Here is a 21,785-nt window from a genome sequence, read left to right as displayed (position 1 = left end):
ACAGATATGGCTAAATAACATTGTTTTCCTTCCTTAAAGACTGTCATGTTTTTGTTAGATGATGGAAAAAGGCAGAGAAAAGGAAGGATAAGCCTTTTCTTCAATCACCTTATTAATATACTTTCTTTACTCACAACCTAGTTGCTAAGCAAGTTATTCCAGAGGTTGGTTCTCAGAGCCATGATCTGAATATATTTGTTTCTGGCTCTATAAAGGTCTTGACTAACCAGAGTGAGGAATGTGAGCACTCTCACTGGTATCTAGCAAAGCACCTTAAATTATCATTAAGTATTTTAAGCATGTGCTCAAATATATTGCTGATTAGGGATGCAACTACTCGGATGTGTAAGTACTTTGCTCACCTAGCACTGGAGATACTATTAACATTTCAGTTAATGTAATATTAATTTGCTGACCTTTCTCTGGCGCTGCTTAAAATAATAGTTTAGCAATTTTTACTACAAAGAGTTTACGTGATTCAGAGCCTTGTTTAAATCCTAGGTCATCTTCAGATGCCTTTCGACAAATGTAGCAGAGGGTGTTTCATCAGTGGCCGACAGCAGCTCCATTCCAAGCTCTGCTGGCGCCTACTGCCTGTGCGATGGATGTGGTGGAACAGATCGTCTGCCCGTGCTGCATCCGACTAGCTTAAACCCATCATTGACAGAAACACTGACAGCTTGCCTGGGCTATGAACTGCAGCACGCTTTTCTCCTTCAAATTTTTGTGGGGACATCCCTCCAGGAAAGGCAAACAGAAACATGACCACATTTACCTGCTGTGGGAACACGTTAGTGCCCCACGTGCTCGTGCACTAGGGAGGAAGGATCTCAAATGGTCGGCAGTTGTCAGGAAGAAGCCTACCTCTGAGACACAAGGGGTATGTGTGTGGGTGGCTTTAGTGCTTGGGGTCTGCACAGGAGCAGTTGTACGCTGGCTGGAGCTTTCTCCTGTTGGCACATCTAAAAGCTTCATAACTGAATTACGCTGTTGGAACATTGTACGAAAGTTTCACTTAATGTAATTTAAGTGTTACAGATTTGCCAATTACGTAGTTTGATGTTGGCTGATTCAGTTATAACGTTCATAACGTTCTTATTATTCTACATTTAAAATGCATTATTCATAATTTGGTGAAATTTAAAAGGACTAAATAGCCAGTAGATGGCACCAATAAATCCTGTTGTGAGACTTAAAATTGAAAAGTATAATTCTTGTCTTTTTCTCAAATGCATTTTGGAAATGAAAAAAAACTAGACAAAACAGCATTATTGATATAATTTATACTTACTGATTTACAGTAATAATCAGGGAAAACATTTCAATTTATCAACAGAATGTGTTTCCTAAGTCAAAACTCTACCGTTTAATTGAACGCGTATACTCGTGAGAAAGGCTTAGTAAGAACACACAGATGTGTTACAGTAATTTCCTAGTTATTTAGAAAATGCAGTCTTTAATAAGTTAATGCCCTCTGAGTACTTCTCCAACCTCATGCAGCTGTGTCAACTTAAACCTTTCTTTATAACACTTTTTTTCCATAAAGCCTTTAAACTGGAACCTCCCCCCAACCCACAATAGCAACAAAAACCGGAGAAGGAAGCATATCGATAGAGCGAGAAGGTTTATGCATTGTCGTGTGCTAACTGCATTACTGGGTACTCAGAACCCGGGTCATCTTCTTCCCTGAACAAAGTATGACCTATTTAGAAAAGTCCTTCAAAATATTTTGGCTGTGTGGGTTGTGGCACCCACACATAAGAATATTTTGATTTCCTTTATGCTAGAAGGAACTCATCTTTCATTTGTCTGTAAATGACAACACTGTGCCTTCATAGTGTTGCTTTAATAAAACAGTGATTATGCTAATAATATTCCTTTCCCAACAGGTTACCTCACCTAGCCTTGGATATTAAGCACAATGTAAACTAAACAGCTTGTAAAGAGTAAACTTTCCTAAGAATGATCAAGGATATTTCATTCCTTGTGGACTTTTAAGAGCCACCTTCACTCCTGATAAAGCTGCAGCCTGTCTTCTTGGGTGACAGTAGCAGTAGCAGCGATGGTGAGTGTTTTTCTTGACAGAGCCCCTCTTATCTTTTGTTTCTGCAGCTGAGGCTGTACTTACTTTGGACAAGGTCGCAGAGGCTGGGGGAAAGGAAATGTGTGCTACAGGGCATGAGTCATTTCCAATGGAAAAGACTTATACCAACCAAGCACTCTGTAAGAGTGCAGGTACAGGTGACACTGACTGCAAAACAGAAAGTCCTGACTTAATGGCCTATGTTGTAGCTTTGTTCTTCATTCCCTTCAAAACACTGGTGCTTTAACTTGACTTGAACTGTCCCTGTCAATACGATGCGCAATTAGCAAAGCAGGATTGACTTTACGCACATTTCAAATGTTGCTTTTAAAGTTGGTAGTTCAAGATATTTGTTGAAACATGAGGATGCCAGGGATACAAGAAAACAATAGTTTTGGAAGCTCAGGCGCCAGCTACTACAAGGTGTTTCCAAAGGTACTAATCAACATGTTAAGGGCAGACTAATGAGAATCCACAGCCCTGTTCCAGGGCACTGGTAATTACACCCATCCCATATGCAGCTAATGCATACTGTCTTCCCCATCATAACTATCCTGTGCTGCTGACTTCCTGAGTTCTAGGGAACTATGTAACAGAGTACTTTGTACAAAAAACCAAATATATCCTCCCAACGTCTACTCCCAGTGGGTTTTCTGGAGTGTCAGATTCACTATTTGCTAAACTGTGAAGGAAGAAGTTCAGATAGGAAGTACATTTTTTTGGTTTTCATTGCTTCACAGTCTCCTGTTCATCTTTAATAGCATTTCTTTGAAATTCTATGGAGTAAAACTACTGTTAATGCATAAGAATTAAGTAGAAAATATCATGATCACTGTATCCATCGTTTTTACAAATAGAACAGCAAGTTGTTTTCTGTCAATTTTTTGTCACTATTTATGATAACAGTAAAATTATTAGAATCTTATGTTTTAATACTCAGAAATAATTAATGGATATGCTTTTCCTAAGCTTCTTCACAGGTGCTCCCAAGCTATTACAAAGCGTAAACAGCATGCAGAATACTAAATATGTTTTCAGCTGAGACAAACAATTCTGCCCAAGATCAATGCAGAATACAAAAATGAGTCACACTTTCCATCTTAGGGTAACTGTAACCACATAACAACTAATTTCTCAGGTTAATAAATTCTGATGCACTCCAGGACTTGTGTCAGCATTACTGTTTAAAACTAGGATTTGCAAAATAGGCTTACGGAACCAGTTATACCACGTCCTGGGAGATAGCGCTGACCACTGTTAAGATTTACAAATTATATAAGCCTCATTTTCTCAGTCTCCTTCCGTGTCTTTCATCCTTGCTGTTTAGGGTCAGCCATGATATCACCAGTCAATGTCTGGAAATGAAGGCTGTCCATCCAGGAACCTGTAGTCAGAAAGATTATGGAGCCAACTGTGTGAGTGTGAAAGCATCTCCAATACAAATTATGTCAGAAAAATGAAATGTGAAATATTGTTCAACAAAAAAAAAATAAATAGGCAAAGCCAATAACAAATGAAAAAGGAAAGGCTTAAGGATGTGTCAGTAGTAATCGCAGTAGGTCATAAAAAGAAAAAAATGCTTCATTAGCAAGGAATTGATTCTAAGCACAAAAATACATTTTCTTGACTACATCTCGTTAGCATTCAAATTTGTCTTCTCACCTGGCATAGCAGAGTTTCAGTAATTCACAGATATTGTCAGCCATGACTGACAGACAGTTTGAGAGAAGGGGCTAACCACTACTCTGTTATGTACTTTTACATGATTTTTGTAACAAACTGTACTGGTTCCATGTTTGTGCCTTCATTTTCTTTCTTGGACTTTCTTCCATGGGGAAAGAGGAAGCCAAAAAGTAAAGCTTCAAATAGAGAAGGGAGGCCAGGAGGCAAGTGGGAAGGGACAGAGGGACGGACTTCTCCGAGGCAGTGAGAAGCAGAGGAGAAAGGCCAGGAGGCTCTTTGCCTCTCTGAGCAGGGTGGACAGGGGGCTGGGTGGGAGTTTACTTGCTGTATGGGGATGGAACATATCAAGCTTAGCTCTGGGCTAAGGATCTTATGAAGCATCCAGAATCACAAAGCAAAGCAAAAATGTGTCATATAAGCAATAAGAAAAGAGAACCCTGAGATGCAAGGTGGGATTTATGTGTGTCTGTGACACAGGGATCCTAACGTGCCTTTCTCAGAGCACTGGTTCATGAAGGCCTGTGGTCTTGGTTTCCAAAGTGGGACCATAGCTGAGAAATATCCATAAAGCCTTCCCTCTTTACAAAGGGAAAGTGGAAAGCACTCATACAGTTGTTTCCTGGATCCTAGAGAGCTTCTGTGAGGCAGAGACATATAGGCTTCACAGGAGACTTCTCTGGCCTTCCTTGCCAACAGCACCCTAAGCATCACAGTTGCCTTGCCCTCAGAGGACCCAAACTACCCTCAAATGATAGGGATGCCCATGTCTCCTTCCATGGAGGCACTCATCTACATTGGTGTGATGTTCCTGTCCCACACAGAGCAGATCCTCACAGTAGCAGAGGACAATGACTTAGCAATGGCTAAATGTTCATTATCAGTTTTAACTGCCTCAGGGCTTTAATTTTAGTCCTGCAATGCTTTAAGTTGCATTTATTCCTGTGCTGAGCCATCCGGGCACAAATGACTATGGTGAGCCCCATACCACCGGTGCTCACCCCATGCACTGGTGATCCTTTACTTAAACTTTCAGGCAGTTCAAGCACCGTCTGAGAGGTTCAACTGGGATCACGATATGCTAAAAGTACACATTCTCCTGGAACACATTTTTTAATGGTTGCATTAGGGATAAGTTTGGGATGAGGTTCTATGTCTGTTCCAACTTTACAGTGGTACCATTCTGTAGGACCAATGACTTTTATGGTGAAAAGTGAAGATAAGCAACACAATCCCAGCATAGTGGTAGAGGCCGTAGGTCTACCGAGCATCTAGAGGGAGAGGCTGATCATGGCTGGTCACCGATACAGACCTAAAGATACCGATACAGACCTAAAGATACCGACACCGCTTAGGGACTAGGCCAACTGAGCAGTCCAAGTCTCTAAAAAAGGGAGCAGGGACATCTAGGGTTGGCAGCACTGTTTACAGAGGTCAGAAAGAGTACCGTAACACAGCATCTGGGACCTTTTCAGAATGTCAGTAGAGCAAAATGGATAGACAAGACCAAAATCCGTTTAACTCACTCAACTCAATTTCTACTGGAAATGCAATTGGAGTAATGTAGCTAGGATTTTTCAGCCTTGCCCTTGGATTCATAAATCCAATTTTACTGTCTCTTCTTTATGCATCAAATGTCATAACAGCTAGCAAGAACTGAAAATAAGTATCTAGGAACTTCCTTCACCACTCCAGAACAGTTATTTGCTCCTGCACAAAGGGACTGAAAATAAATTCAAATCAGTAATAACAGACAAAGGTAGTGGTTTGTTTCTGTTCTCCTCTTTGTACTTGCATTATATGAACATGTGTCTCATTTTATTTTGCACCAAATTAATTCATCTTCCTTCTCAAAAGTCAGGTGAAGGTGTTTAAACAAGTGTTGTGGAGTATTTTATACTAAAAACAGATACTAACATTTTTAATAGAAGTCAAAAAATTCTGTTATCATATAAAAATTTTAATGTATTCATTGATTTACACTGATATAACTAGCATCAGGATTTAATCCAATGGACTGACATTTCCATAATTCCGTAATTCATGTATTTCCCTCATTCTGTTCTCCTCTGTTTTGGCCTGTTTTGGCAAGATATTGCCTGTTTTGGCAAGATATACATCTTTCTGCATCTGTGCCAATTGCTTTGTGACTTTTCTTGAGCCACTAACGAATCCAAGGTTTCTACACTCCTGTGAGTAAAGAGAATAGTTCAGCTAAGCTTTTGTCCAAGCTCTGTGTGAACTGTGTGAGTGAAACTGTCGAATGCCAGGAAAGAATTCTCAATTTTCTACCAATTTGGAAGAATCTAAAGCTGCTTTAGGACCTCTGGCTGTGTCAGTTCAAGTGCTGGCTTTAACCTGTTTCTGAATTTGAAAATAATAAACAGGGAAGAAAAGCAAACCTGCATTACTGGAGCTTTCTACTTTCATACTAATTCGTGGTAAAGCAACATGGTTTCTTCTGGATTATAGGCTATTGTGGGAGAACAGCAGCAGCATAATACATGTTGAATGAATAAAGAAAGAGGCTGTTTTCTCTTGAGAACATGCACAAAAGTAATTTATTTTTATATTATATAAAATTATATAAACAAAAACCTTGGAAAAAATAGAACCCGCTGATTTCTGCCCACAGTTCAGTCACCTTCTACCACATTGGCAATATAAAGGGATTGGTGAGAATGTGCAACACACACTCATTTTAAAGCCTTTACGCTAACAAAGTAGACAGTGTGGTATGCAATGGTCTTAGTAGAAGTGAAAATCAATGTCCCTTGAATCAAAACTTGCTTTTGGTAGATGCAACCGAAGTAGTCATTCAATGGAGGAAGAAAGATGTCAGGTAGACCTATCCCCACTGAGTTTTAAACTGATATTTTAGATATATGGAAGAAAATCATAGAGTAGAAACAATTTATACTAAATTGCACTGGTGTGACTAAGCAAAGCTCGAATTTATCTGTCATGTGAAGAAGGAAATCATTCTTTCTTTTGACCTCAAAGACATCCCAAACACCCAGTAAATGTGGAAGGTGCTATTACTTTTCTGGGATTTGGACAGGCAGTCTGAGAGCAGTGTCAAGATATATGTATTTATTGTACTCCTTGTGTCAAAAAAGTGGTCACTTGGGTTTGCTCAAGCAAATCTCCAACGGGTTTTTGAGAGGACAGAAATATATCTAAGAATTCAGTAGTGCTAACTGTTCAAGTATGTGGGATAAACACCATTTGAATTTGAAGAGAAACAGTTCAAAGAACTGAGCAGACAATAAGTCAGGATGTCCTGAGCTAATAAGAAAAAAATCAGTAATTTACCACTGGAGAGGTCCGTAAGGTGATGATAAATGTGATGAATAAGAACCACCAGTACCTCTGCTTAGAGAGCAGCCTTCCACCTGCCCCAAAAGCATCCAAAAGAAAAGCCCTCAGTTATAATACCTATGACAGTGGGCTTCCAGAACACAATGTGCTTGAGACAGTAGGAAAGACTTCTCCATTAATCTACGTGGATAAATACAAGTAATCAAATGCATTTGATAAGTTACCACTCCTTCCTTCTGAGCGACCAACCTCCCACCTGAGACAAGGTGTCTGACCATCCCTGGGGTAACTTCTTACTGCTTCGCAACATAATTTGTGTGCATAAACTGCAGGATCTTCCAAGGAGGACACAGAGACTGTGAGCATGGATCACTTGCTTTTGCCACGAGACGTGCTTAACTCAAAGGGTGCTGAGTCAGAGAAGCAGCGCTGACATGGCCAGGAGAAAGAGCTGAGACAAAACTTTTCAGCAAATGTTGGTCAAAGAAGTGCTGGGAGACCCTAGAGAAATTATCTCCCATTGCTTGCATCCTGCCGTGGCCAGGACAACCTGACTTTGTATACTCTATAAATAAACAGGACTACATCAGAGATATCTGGATCTGTCATCAAAACGTCCTTCTAAATCAAATTACGTGAATTGTGCTAGTCACTTTGATCAAAAAGGGGTAACACATAGTCAGTTCTGGAAGGATTAATTTATTGATTTTCCCAGGTATATAATTAAAAGTAACCCAGAGTTTACAAATTTATGAGTGGAGATAAATGAAAAACTTTGCCTTTCATGTGGGAAGTATCATATGAGCTGTCCTTAGCCCAAATTCTGTCCAGATCCAAATTTGGCTATGGGCAGCTGGCAGCTATGCTTCTGAAGGCATCAGGCCTATTGTAGCTTAGCTTCAAAATGTCAAGGTTAGTCCCTCCCAGAGCAGGCTAGCTGCATCCACACTGCATAGCCGGGCAGCTTGGCTTGCCCTGTACCCAGCAGCCTTTCCACCAGCTCACCCCTTGGCCTTTCCTGGTGTGCCGGGTATGGCACTTTCCTGTCCCGTGTATGGCAGTGACTGCTCCAGCAGACTCCCCAAAACTTGTCTGTGTGCTCCCCACACTGACATCCCCTTACCGCAAGAACACACTGCCCACCACTGGCGCGCTCGCCATTGCAACTGCGTTTTGGTGCTTCTGCCACTGTTGTATTGACAGCTCACGTTCATGTCAAAGAAACTTTGATGTTATCTATTGTCTGCCCAATACCTGACTCCTACTGTTGAACAAAGTCTCCCCAAAAGAGCTGAGACATCAATCCTGACAAGTAGAGCAGCCATCCATCCTAGGGGAGCCAGCTTATGGGCAGGCCGTTGCCACAGACATGAACTGCCAGGAGTCACCAGGATTATATTCTTGCTGGTTTCTCTATAGTTCAGAAAAGATTTGTGACCCAGGATAGCAGTGTCCCTGGTGGGACCAGGGTGTACCAGGACCACCAGGGATGACCAAATTCTTGTATAGGGGAGGCATCTCCAACAGTTGATGGAGGCAGCTGGCAGAAGCCTCTGGCAGAGGACAATGCTCTGAAACCTCATCACCTGTAAGACCACTGATTTAAATCTATTTAAGTATGATCATGGTGCAAGTTTTTAAAGCCATCATCCAGATCATTTATCCCTAAGTGCACTGGGTGTGTTTATAAATTAACGACTTAACCAGTGATATTGCCACAGCTAGTGGATACGGAGTGTTGTACGTGTTGTATCTGTGTCTGAATGTGTGTCTTCTGGTGGGTTGTTCTTGTTGTAAAGTGACAGAGCTGGCTCTAAAGCAAGGATGTGGACACAACTAAGCTGTGCTAACAAAACATTAACTAGGTTATCAGAAAGCTACAGCTTTATGGTGATTGAAGGAAAACGGGGTTGTAACAGGACTCCCTGAAAGTACAAGCAGAGGATGACATCAGAAGCCTTCAAGGTGCAAGTGCAGACTGATACTGAAGGTGCCAGGACTCTAAGCGCAAATCACCCATGGTCAATTATTAGTTACTAGAGGAGAACAACCCTGTGGATTGGGTTAAACCTGTTTTAGGGATAATGAAGAGAACTGACAACGAGCCTCCAATGTATAAAATATGCTATGTAAAATATGCTATATATAACAAATTCAGACAAAACATGGAACTACAAACCAATGAGGAAAGAGCAAGTAAGCAGACTGCATTAGAAAATATATAAAATTTCTCCAGACAGACCCAGAGTGAGGAGGAAGAAGCCCTCCAGCATCAGTCATACCCCTCCTGGAGAAGATGAGGTGGAAAACTATGAACATTAACACCATATTCCTCCCAGGCTCCCTCCTTCCTTCTTGGAGCAGACCTGTGCCATTGACCCTGGGATGCAGAGGGGCTGGGCAGGAGGAGGACAGCCCCAGACAGCGGGGTGCATGCTGAGCAGCGAGTCTTCTTCCTGGGAGTGCGCTGGAATAACTGGACAATTTGGATTATCAGTGTTAGTATATCATTGTATAACTGGACTGCTAGGAATTCTTTTATTGGACTCTTAACATTTTTATTAGACTAAGAATAAAGTCTTGGCTATGCATATAAGCTGTGTTTCTTTAGCCCCTGGAAATTGTAGTGACCGTTTAGGCTGGTACTGGAGGACTGGCAGGTAAAATTCAGTACAGCCACCGATGGAGGACGTGGAGAGCCCTTCTGAGAGCTCCATGGCATTTTTGTGAACAGCCCAATGTAGGCCCAAGCCTGCAGTAATGACACAAAATAACAAACTGATTTTACCCAGACTGTGATTTCTGATGCAGTGGGGTAGTACTTGTGACTTGAGCACAGCGACTGCATAGCTGAAGTGCTGTCCATGCGCACAGGTGGGCAGAAACGATGTGATGAACGAAAGTGGAAAGAGTGGTGTATTGTGGTGAAATGCATGTGAGCAAATGCATGACCCCAGGAGGGCTGAGCTAGGGGAGAAACAAGGAATGTGCGTGGGGTTATTCTGCCTGGAGAAGGGGCATGGAGACATAAATGCTGAGGGCTTGGGCTGTGGTTGTGCTGCCCAGTTGGGTTCCCCAGGAAGCTGATAGGAACCAGCTTTCATGATGTGTGAAAACACCTTTCCCAGAGTAATCAAAGGATTGCTCTGCAGCTCACAGAAGCTGTTCATAAGATGCTGCTGATGCTCTGTGAGAGGTGCCCAGGGGCATAATGCAAGGGCGTCCATGGGTGTGCCAGGCTGGGATGCCGTGGGGTGTTGGAGGTCTTTGCAGGGCAGAGGGAGAGAGACACAGTGTAACCCTGCGAGGAGCAGCTCCTGGGCCAGACTAGTTTTATCGCAGAGGGAACTGCTTGTTTTGTTCCTGTGTTCAGTGGGAGTGAAGACCCACGTGTGCATATGTGCAGTGCAGATGGTCTGGGATCAGCATCCAGGAGCAAGTATTGGCGCTAAGTGACTTGGCAGCGTAGACTCACCTCCTGATGAAAATGCATTTGTAACATGAAATGCCAGTGAGAACTTATTAGAGGCAACTGAAAAATACCTATATATTGCAGGCTTAAGAAGCTGCTTTCTTACCATACATGCAAGTAATTAATGCATTGTAAGAAAACACAGCATGCAGACAGATAAGCAGCAATGACAGCTATTTCCTACTGAAAAATGTGGCCTAGTATATGTTCTGGAAGTTATTCAGTTGTATTTAGTTATTATTCTTCTAAATTGTCAAAAGATTGCCATGATATCAACCACAGACAAGGGAAATCCTTGTTTGCTAGGTGTGAAAACCCAGCAAGAGTTGTAAAGCACTGCATTCCAGGAGTGGGTGTAAAATACTTGCCTCAGCAATGATTTTAAACATGTTAGTTCATCTGAAAGACGGCTTTGAATTAGAAGCATGAATAATGAATATCATTTGCATAGCACACTGGACCTGTCCATTAATATCGAACTCCCTACATCCCAAGAGTTCCCAGAGGTGATGGTACTACTTGGGTGGGGTTGTGGCTGGACAATGAATCAATGAGACTTAACTTTGCTCCTGTGCTTGGCAGTTTTGATCACGAGCTTTAGCTTCCCCAGGTCCATGTTTGAATTGGTAAAATTATGCTCTCTGTAATATAATGTGTATAATAATGTGCGGCAAAAATTATGTCATATTAATACTCTGAATGAAGTGTAAAACGTGTTCGGGGCATGGGGGAGAGAACAAATTTGAGGATAAGGTAGATGGCACAGCACTGCAGAAGGGCTGGTTGAGGGACTTGGGCATGACTCAGCACAAGATGTTTTAGGATCAAATCACAGAATCACAGAATCATGGAATGGTCGGGGTTAGAAGGGACCATCAGAGATCATCTAGTCCAGCCCCCCTGCCAGAGCAGGGTCACCTGGAGCAGGTGGCACAAGAACGCGTCCAGGAGGGTTTTGAATATCTCCGGAGAAGGAGACTCCACCACCTCTCTGGGCAATCTGTTCCAGTGGTCTGCCACCCTCAAAGTAAAGAAGTTCCTCCTCATGTTCAGATGGAATTTCCTGTGGTCCAGTTTGTGACCATTGCCCCTTGTACTGTCCCTGGGCACCACTGAAAAGAGCCTGGCCCATCCTCTTGACACCCACCCCTTAAGTATTTATAAGCATTGGTGAGATCCCCTCTCAGTCTTCTCTTCTCCAGCCTGAACAGCCCCAGGTCTCTCAGCCTGTCCTCATAAGAGAGATGCTCCAGTCCCTCGATCATCTTCGTAGCCCTTTGCTGGACTCTCTCCAGTAGTTCCCCGTCTTTCTTGAGCTGGGGAGCCCAGACCTGGACGCAATCAGCCCTTCAGCCCTTGAGTCAGGCAAGCTGACCATTAAGCCACTTACCACTGGAAAGTGCTATCTGCCTTGCATGAACAAGCGCAATGCTTATATTTCCTGGTAAGAGCAGACACAAATGACCATAAACACTTTCATGCCTTTTGCATTTGACAGCCCCTCATGCCTGATAAAGAATAGGCTGCTGATTAGCGATGGTGCCTTTTCTTAAGCTGCTTTTTGACTGTGAGCAAATTGTTCTTTCTATCCATGCAATAATGCCCCTGACATATTTCCCTGTATCCAAACATGTGGGTGTTTTGCAAAGGTTAATGAAAATTAAATTAAAGCTGAATAATACTGATTATAATGCAGGAGTGTGCAAGCAAGGCTAATTAATACAACTGGCAGCACAGCTCAGTCCTGACCTGTGACACCACTCTCTTCCTCAACCCTATTTTTTTCCCTTAGCAGGCACCCACAGCAATCTAAACCTGCACGTTTCAAACAGCCTAGCAAGTACAGTTTTACAGAGGCATCCCACTTCTCTCATTCAGGACTTACATGATGTTCAATCCTCCAGAAAGAAAAGAAAAGCTCTTACATTTTCCCTTCTTCCTTCTTGCTTATGAACATCCTAGTTCTACCATTAAGATTGGTGTATTTCCTACGTTTTAGTGTTTTCTGAGTTTTTCTGTGCAAGGAGCTATTGGAAATAAACTTGTATTTTATCTTGCTGAAGTGGCATATGTCAACAAATGTCTTTTCTGGCAAATCAGCTCACTTTTTGTCCTATATTAATGATCCAATTTTGCCATTAGTTTACTCACAAGCAAGAGAATGGCTTTTAACTCTGGATAATATGCATAGGCTACCTGAGAAAAAATAATCTGAAAATCAGACTGGAGGACTTGAAAACCATGGAATGATAACAGTATAGAACAAGAGGTCTTGCATCCCTGCATCTTAGACCACCGCATCTTATTTCTTTCTGATACCTATTCCACATCCTTCACTGAGAAAATCCAGAAAGGAGGCACCTGGGAAGGCACTAGTGCAACGGGGGATGCTTGGCCTGAGTACACTGAAGGTTTAATTTTGACACATTGCAGTGTATTGGGTTCTTCAAAATATGAGGCCAAATTTGCCACAGCGGGGAATGAAAATGTAGTGTGGATGCACTGTGTACACAGTGTTGTAGATCACGTAACACCTCCTAAGCTTTAAATTTAGAAATGTAAAGAGAGGAACAGAGTCCATTAAACCCCAACTGCTTTGGGGGCTTTGCTTGCCACAAGCTTCCCCGCTCCGTCACTCCCTGCAGCAACAAGGGCTCTGCTTGCCAGGCACCGTCTGAGCCCCAAATGGGCTCTGACAGGCCTGACTGCTGGACTACGGCTTCCTCGTGTCCCCACATCCATTTTCTTTTTGGCAGATCTGAAAGCCGGTCCTTTGATATTCTGCTTCCTTTTCCACAGGAAACAAACCAGTTGCTGTGTCAGCATCTTGGCCAGGAATCAAAGGGAACAAACTACTTGTCAAACAACACCCGAGGCACAGGCAATGAGGATGGGGATGATATTTCAGCAAGAGTAACCTTTTCTGGCACTAAGGAAAAATATCTTTAAAATTCTGCGTAATTTTGAAAAAAAAAAAATTGCTATGTGTAAATGATATGAGTTTATTTGTATGGCACAGGCTGAACAACACAGCAGGGTATTTTATTAGCTATGCATTCTAGTTGCCTCATACATTTACAACTGCGCTGACTGAACAGGGAGAATAAGCCATGTCCCCTTTACTCTCCCCCCTTCGCTGATTTTCCTGCTGGATGTGAACCAGGCTGCCAGCTGCTAATCCATTGCTGCTGGAATCCTGGAGACCATGGATCTTTTCAACAGGCAGTGAACAGCTTTGCTGCTAGTGTGGGCCATGCGATTTCTCTAGCAGCAGCTTTGTGCTGCTTTCTGCAGCATTGTACTTGGCTGCTGTTTTTTGCACGCTACTTGGTATTTTTTTTTTTAGTCTTTGCACAGGTACTGACTAGAATTTGCCATTATTTCATTGATTTTTTTTTTCCCCGGTGTCACAGAAAACTCTAAATACCATGGATATATTGCCATTAATGGGGACCCACATGCACAGTCCTCACTAAAGTCTTGTCTCTATTGGTATGTCACTGGAGTATGTACAAAAAAGAGCTTTTTGTCCCTGCTGTGAGTAGCAGCGAGGCCTCCAGGCAGGATCCATTTCTTGCTGTCTCTTGTGGTACTTTTTAATCCTCCTCCCACCTTTGGCTACCTTTGTAGCAGTCACTCATTGCACACCCATTTTACCACATTACAGGAGGGTCTCAAACGCATCAGCAATCATTGGCAATATCTTGTGCAAGAAGAAGGGGATATGGCTATATCAAACATATCAGAAATGCCTAATACTCTCTGCGGGAAGAAGAGGATATAGCTATATCCTGAAGCCTGAACTGGGACTGACTCTATACATTGTCCCCCTTGGTTTTTGACAGTAGCATTTTTGATAATGCTTTTCTGATGAATATAGCATGTCCTGTAGCCATTCTCTGGATGCTACCTGAGCACTGAACAGTTTCCCATGATTCAGAAGTAAATGTCTTCTTTGCATGTTTCTATACGCACTTTCTTTATCTATTGCCATGCCATACTTATTTTCTCCAAAATTTCAAAACTTTCCTCACCTGCAGAACACTCCTACATGGCTAACATACAGACACCCTTCTCCTTAGCCAGCTTTTTTTTTCCGCTGTTGATCATACTCAGTTCCCATGTCTTGTCTCAGAGAACACTCCGTGTCCCGTGGGACAAGGACTGTCTCATCCCATGTTCTTACACAGTAATCTCAGTAAATAATCTTCTGGGTGCAACTGGTAAAAACCACAAGAGAGGGAGATGGGCAAATAGCTATCATTACCACCCAAGGAGAAGTGGGACTTTCATTCCCTCTGCATGTCATGCCTGATGAGAGCATGTCATCCCTTTTCCCCACAGTCATTACATTTGGATGAGCCCTGAGTAGTACAAGACTAATACTGTATGGCAAATCCCTTTTTTATTCATGGGTTACCTCAGGGAAGACCTCCTGGGAGAAAAAGAGATTCTAGGAAATTGAGTGGAACTGGGGTTTCTGTGGGTTGTGATAAAACAACACATGAAGTGAAGAATCAGTTGTCCCTACACCGTACAACAGATAGTCTACTGATCTTAAGAAACTTTCCTAGACAATATGTCAAGCACTTACTCAGTTTTTTTATTTTCTAGCGTTAATATTTCCAACTTCCCCTTAAGTCACAGAATCACAGAATCACAGAATGGCAGGGATTGGAAGGGACCTCTGGAGATCATCTATGCCAACCCCCTGCCAAAGCAGGGTCACCTAGAGCAGGTTGCACAGGAACGCGTCCAGGAGGGTTTTGAATGTCTCCAGAGACAGAGACTCCACCACCAGAAGTCCATTTCTTCTTGTCTTCTTCCCAGCCAATGTAAAGGAAGACCACAAGCGTGCTTCCATCAGTGCTCTCACACGGAGCAGGTGGGCTTCCCCGGGCTCTCACAGGGGACTGTGCCTCTGAAGCCACCAATTGCTTTTGCTGGTCTCTTCCCGGCTTTCTTAAAGTGAGGTGCCAGAAATAGTTGAGTGGTTCAGCAAGGACCTTCCCAAGGCTGCATAATGGGGAAAGATGACCTCAGCGTGTACCAAATTTCCTATTTAGAGAGGCAACTCTGAGGCGGCTCTGTAACTCCCAGTTCTTGGTCTCCTCTTTCCCCTCAATAATACGACATCTTACTAGAGAAAATGTCTCAGATTCCCAATGTCTTCCATTTTAGCCATGACAGCAACCACAAACTCTCCCATTTATAATTACAGAGCTACGATTCCTCTCATTTTGAGTTCATAAGCCCTCTTTGACAAATGCAGCAATTTCTTATGGGGAATGTATGTATTTTAGCTTCTCTGATATGACCACACAGCCCATAAGCCACAGCCTGATGACAGAAATATTCTGATTTCATAAAGAGAGGGAATCATTCATTATACCTTCACAGTCTTTGGCCTTAACTCTCAAAGATAAATTGACCACAAACACAGGAATGTAAAATGCATGGAGTAATAAACAGACACTTTAAAAATTTTCTTTATTTTAATTTTCAAGTTCTAGGTCAATCTTCAGTAATTTGCAGATAAAATGAGACTACAAAAATGCTCCCGTTAGTCTCGTTTGAATTTAGATAGATTATTCATTATTTCCAAATAAAACAAAGCCTGCTTTTTCGAACACCATTTCTGTGCACAAATTATATATCTCATTCTTTTCATAAGGCATGTGAAACAGATTTCAGTTCAAAAGTTAAAACTTTTTACACTTGGGTGTCAGAATTAAAACACAAGTAAAAGGTTCGCAAAAAACCATGGCTGAACTGCAGAACAGAAGTACACACTAAAGACATTACAGTGTACACAGGCAGAGACATGCACATATGAATATATAAGAACATACTAGGAAGATCAAAAATATTGGTTTTCGGTTCGGTATGCGGTCTCAGTCATTTAGCTAACAAGAATGCACGTTTAACCCAGTACTCACATATTGCTTACACAATAATTATACTTTCCTATTTTTTCAGTACAAGATCCTTTCTGTCACACAGTAAAATTGCGTGTCTTCCAGTCCATGTCCTACGGTAATGGTGAAATGATGAAATACATTAAGGAAGCAAAAGGGACAACATGAAGGAATACTGAAAGATAAAACTGCACTCAGTCTTTGAGAAGATGAATTTGCCTAATGATGTTTACTGGCAACTGTAAATTCTCTCCTTTATCCGATGTCCACTTTCTTTTGACTGAATACATTTCAGTGGAAGAAAATGTATTTTACATGTATATACACATCAGAGGAAAATCCGAGCTATACATTGTATTGGAATTATGGAAACATGACAAAGTAAGTTTGTTTCTGTTTAAAACCTGAACTTGTGTAAATCATAGAAACTCACCAGATGTTGCCAAATCATTCCAGCAGAAAGCGTGTTGTTTCAGCGGAGCTGTAGAAATCCTCGGGTGCAACCGAGGGACATCGAACAAATTAATAATCTCTTTTGGGAGAAAATTACATTTCAAAAATCCTGTCATATAAGAAGACAGGGATGTACACAGGTCCTTTATCTAAAAGTCTGTGCCTTCTAACATGGTTATTTTATTTTCTGTATTTGAGCTGTTTATATTTGAAAGATGCTACTCAAAGAACAGACCCTGTGAATATGACCCTTCACTCCTATGAAGGCCACCTGGAGTGAAGATGTCCAGATTCTTTGAGCTTGCTTCTTTCACTAAAACCAGCACAGCAATCTATTTTTAGGACTTTAAATTGTCTTTAGCAGTATAGACTAGATTGTGTCACCCTTAATTATACAGAGTGGTATATTATTTTCTAAACAAATTGGTTGTTTCTACTGGTGGTCGTCTTTAGTAGAAATAAAGTAAAGAAAGCATAAAAATAACGCTATCGATGTACAGAGGCAGTATTCACATCTCCACAATGTGCTCTTAGTTTTATTAAGGTCACTGGAAGCTTATGCATCGAGAACTAAGAAGCCACCTAAAACATAATATAATTTCATTTCAGTTACCACCTACTGAATAAGAACTGTAGCGTGTTACACGAGAAGAGTTTATAAAATTGCTTGTAACTAGGCATGGTTTGTACCACAGAAGTTGGATCCAGTCTTTGAATGCCCTGAAGTTAAGTTTCAGGGTATAAGCACGTTTATGGGATCTTGAAGTGGCTCAGGAAAGTTACCACGAGCAGACAGAAGGGTCACCCAGAGCAGTCAGCCTCCACCACTCCACGGCTGCCACCTTCAGGGAGGATGGGGTCAACAGAAGCGAGGTCTGTGGTATTGCCCAGATAATTATGTACCAAGGCCATCTCCTGCTAACCAAGCGGTCACATCTCACGCTCTGAATATGAGACTCAAACCCTGCCTCCCTGCTGACATGCAGCGAGGGCTGTTCCTCGTACCGATGCGCTGTGCAGCACTGCAGGCTTGCTTCTGTTGTGTGACCTGAGCCGTCGGATGCATCTGGTCAGCACATCATTACGAAATAATTTCTTAGCTAGTAAATAATCTCACTGCCAGGACTCCTTTGTTTTTGCATCTGCTCACCCTAACATGGTATCCACACAAGGCAACTACCTGTGGAACAGCTTCTTACACAACGAACCTTCCCTTTTCCCTTCCTTCAAAATCCCCTCTACCTTTTCACACATCAGCATCGTTCATCGCTTTCTGTAACTTTCCTGAATCATATGTTTTTACACTGCACCCTCTCTGCCAGTAAATCCTTTGAAACAGAAAGGGGTTACAAGTCTGGCACAGACCTGAAATGGTTCGTCTTCTGCTCTATGCAAATAATGCAGAATCCTGAACACGTGCTTTCAATTAGGTCAGTAGACATCCACCAACAATGGCTATCCGTTCCTAAATTAATATGGCTGAGCTGCTACAGCCACTGTTTATTGTTCGAGTGAGTCAAGGCCCTTCCTGTGCTATAACGTTGCCTGCAAGTTGGCGGAGAGCCACAAGTTGGAAGGGCATACGCAGACTGCTGTTGTCTTACCCGCACAACGTTATTTCCCATGTTTTTTAATTCTTCTACGTAAATGTGCAGCACAAGATCACTTACCAGATAACACACTGACCTGCAGAAAGCTTAGCACAAGTTCTTTGTCCATTTTTAGGACATCTAAAAAGAAATATTTGTTATAAATATGCTATTGTACGGAAAAATCTCGCACTGGCTCTGGATTTCAGTTTGCCTTTGTGTTGGAATAATTAATAAACAATTCCCTATTGCATAGACTTGTACTCCAAGGAAAGTATTAAATGCTCACACACCTAGCAGCAAGTTATTAAAATGATCCTAATACAGAATAAATTAGGATTTTGTCCCACAATTCTATTTATACTTATTTGCCTATGTGTAAAAAGGACTTCTTGCAGTTCTTACATGGATTTTCTTCCCAATGCCATCTGTTTGGTCTGAACAACTTTTGAATAGTTATCTTAAATGGCCCTCTAAGGATACTTATATATGTCTGGTGGAGGAGGCAAATAAATTTACCTCTTTTATCTTCATAAACATACAAACTCACAGAGAATATATATTATTACTTCTATATTAAGAAATAATATGTTGAACTAATTCCTGGCCTTTACTACACTGAACATTTACATTCCTTTTAGCTGTATATTTATAATAGACATGGAGTACTATGATATAGGATGCTTACAATGCAATTATATAAGTTCTGCACAGCAAATCAACTATATCTGATCAAATAAAGTTAATCTTTGGAGCTGTCATTGGAATACGGTTTTAAGAATTATGGTTATTTTCATGCAATGTTAATGATCACTTTTTTCCAAGTCAGTCTGGGCCTAAACATAATAAAAGAGGCATGTATAAAATTAACTAAGTATCCAGAACCCTACCTGCCATCTAAGAATAGGAACTTCAAGTAAGGCTGATCAATATGAAAGTGACTGTTTTTAAGACGTAAATTTTGCCAATACAGAAAAAAAACCCAAAAAACCCAAACCAAAAACCTAAGTAATTAAAAGACTAATATGTAAAAAGGTTACTATATGACTTAACTACATATAACCAATATATACAGTTTAAAAGAGATTTAGTGGAAGCCACCTATGTGTCTCTTTCTGAGACCTCTGGATTTGAATTTTATGAAAGCGAGCTCTTTAAATGAACTCCATGGGTTTGAATGTACACACTCGAAACCCCTTACGACTAAAAATGCAGATTCATTTGTTCATTTCCTGTTTTAATTTGCGATGAACTGTATCTCTCATCATCCAGCCTCATCCTAATAGCAATGCAGAACGGGACACGCACAAGGAGATAACATAGGACTTAGTAAAACCCAAATGGCATGAATTTTGGCGTATGTCTGCACAGTGCCACTGCTTTAGACAAATGACATCTGAACATCCTACAGTGTCTGCAGCTGGTTTCTACAAGACGTGTTTCTGAAGGCACTCAGCAGCAGCTGCCTGCTGTATTCAACATGGAACATCTGGAGATCCTCATATATTCAGCAACTGATGATATTTAAAGTGCAGCGAAGCATTGTCAGGTCCATCCTCACTTGCACTTTGCTTTGTTAATTGACACAAGTCTTTGTTTTCCTTCTGTCGCTTTGTCTGATGCTTTTTGTAACATTAATGGTGACTTCTTTTGTGGACATCTTCTGTGCGTCCCATTTACTCTGTCAAAGTTTTACACAGTACAGTGAGTTCCACACTGACAGCACAAAGAGTCATTTACAGTTACCTCCGAATATATAAAACCAGTTCTGAATAAACAGAAAGACTCCAACATTCTTCACGCAGCACTGTGATGTGGAGGAACTTTCTCATTCAGCATGGACACAAGCTTTTATAACTGCTATAAAGGCTGTGGATACCAGTAGGCTTAGCATCAACCCTCTTGGTTACCATTAGCATCTCTGCACGTGTGTACTCTAAAAGAGGAGCAAATAAATCTGGTTTCAGTCCAGAAGTGGAAATTAGATGTTCCTTTTGATGTCACTGGGAGTTGAGCGTGACTAGCCCAAGACAGAATTTTCTCTACTTTATTTTATATTTCTTAAGTGAAAATACAGTTTCAAAAGAACACTTAGTTCTGCCTGCATATAACACCCAAATACAATATATACCTTTCAGAGCTTCATCAGATTATTTCCAAATATTCAAAAAAGTCAGTCTGCCTGAGGCATGCCAGTGCATCCCTGCTTTAAATTTATCCTTCCCCTTCGCCTAACCTGTCTGCTTGTTGCCATAAGCAACGCGCTATACTGCGCAGCAAACTGCCTCGGTCTAGCAAAGGACACTCAGAGACACAGAGCTGAGTTAGGTGGGTTTGATTACTGCACTTCCATCGTTTCATGAGACACTTGGTAAGTGTAAAGAATGCCAGGTAAATTAGGCCTCATTTACATGGTAATGATGCCAGATGCAATAATGTCTGGTAAACTTCCACTGACGTGAATGGAAGGTACGTATCGATTTGAGAGCAAAAGCTGGTGTTTATTTGCCGGTGTGTATTACTGCAGATTTCCGCAGCCTGAATACACCTGCTCCTTTGGTATCTACCCCCTCTGTGCTCCTGTTCACACAAGGACTCTCCAAAGACTACACGTATCATGAAAATCAAACCAGGTTATTGCCAGTCAGTGACATAAATCTGATGCTACCTTTGCTTTTGGGGTGCTTGACCATTCTGTTGCCTGCAGTGGCATTAGGACACCTTTCATCAGCAGCATATTTTACTTTCAAGTTGTTTTGACATGACCTTCATGAGAGGATACTAAAATTTCCCAGACGCGGCCCGTGTCCAACCTTTCCCTTTCGACACCACAAATTGTACCCTGTCACGTAACCGCTGGCAGGGGTAAGGCAGTAGGATGCTTTAGAGCTCGATGCCTGAGAAAATGAGAAACAGAGAGGTAAAGCAATTTACCCCCTGCTATCCCACAGGTCGATGGCAGAACCCAAGTCTCCTGAGAGCACTGTGTGCTGCATCGCGTTGTATTCTACAGCATGTGGAGATAAAAAAGTGTAGTCAATGTGAATATTCAGATTAATAAAATGGGCACATTCTGAGGGGAGAGGGGAGGGGAGAAGGAAGAGTCACATTCTCAGCTCTAGGCACCTAAAGTTTAGGTGTCCAAATTGGAAACCTGCTCGTCTTACGCTTCCCTAAACAGTCAGTGGAGAAACAGAGATTCAGAACGGCAAACCAGAGCTGGAGCCTGACTTAGATACTACACTTTCACTGTAGGAAAACATATTTCT

The 21,785-nt window shown here is 41.7% G+C and overlaps 1 protein-coding gene across 3 annotated transcripts in view; it reads right to left on the bottom strand.

Moving 5' to 3' along the window:
• Positions 1–502: 502 nt before the first annotated feature.
• Positions 503–21,785, bottom strand: part of BAALC (BAALC binder of MAP3K1 and KLF4) — a 42,714-nt gene continuing 21,431 nt past the window's right edge. The window contains exon 3 of one of the 3 annotated variants that reach the window (XM_074577576.1): positions 503–3,467. In XM_074577576.1, the coding sequence (XP_074433677.1) occupies positions 3,432–3,467 (36 nt within the window). In that variant the 3' untranslated portion in view covers positions 503–3,431. Of the gene's footprint in view, positions 3,468–16,013; positions 20,453–21,785 lie in introns of those variants that run through there. The other 2 variants (XM_074577577.1, XM_074577575.1) reach the window with 2 other exon arrangements.

Source organism: Larus michahellis, chromosome 2 (genome assembly GCF_964199755.1).
Source record: "Larus michahellis chromosome 2, bLarMic1.1, whole genome shotgun sequence".
NCBI lineage: Eukaryota > Metazoa > Chordata > Aves > Charadriiformes > Laridae > Larus > Larus michahellis.
Note: the sequence above shows the minus strand (reverse complement) of the source record. Positions and strands in the feature narration are given on the sequence as shown.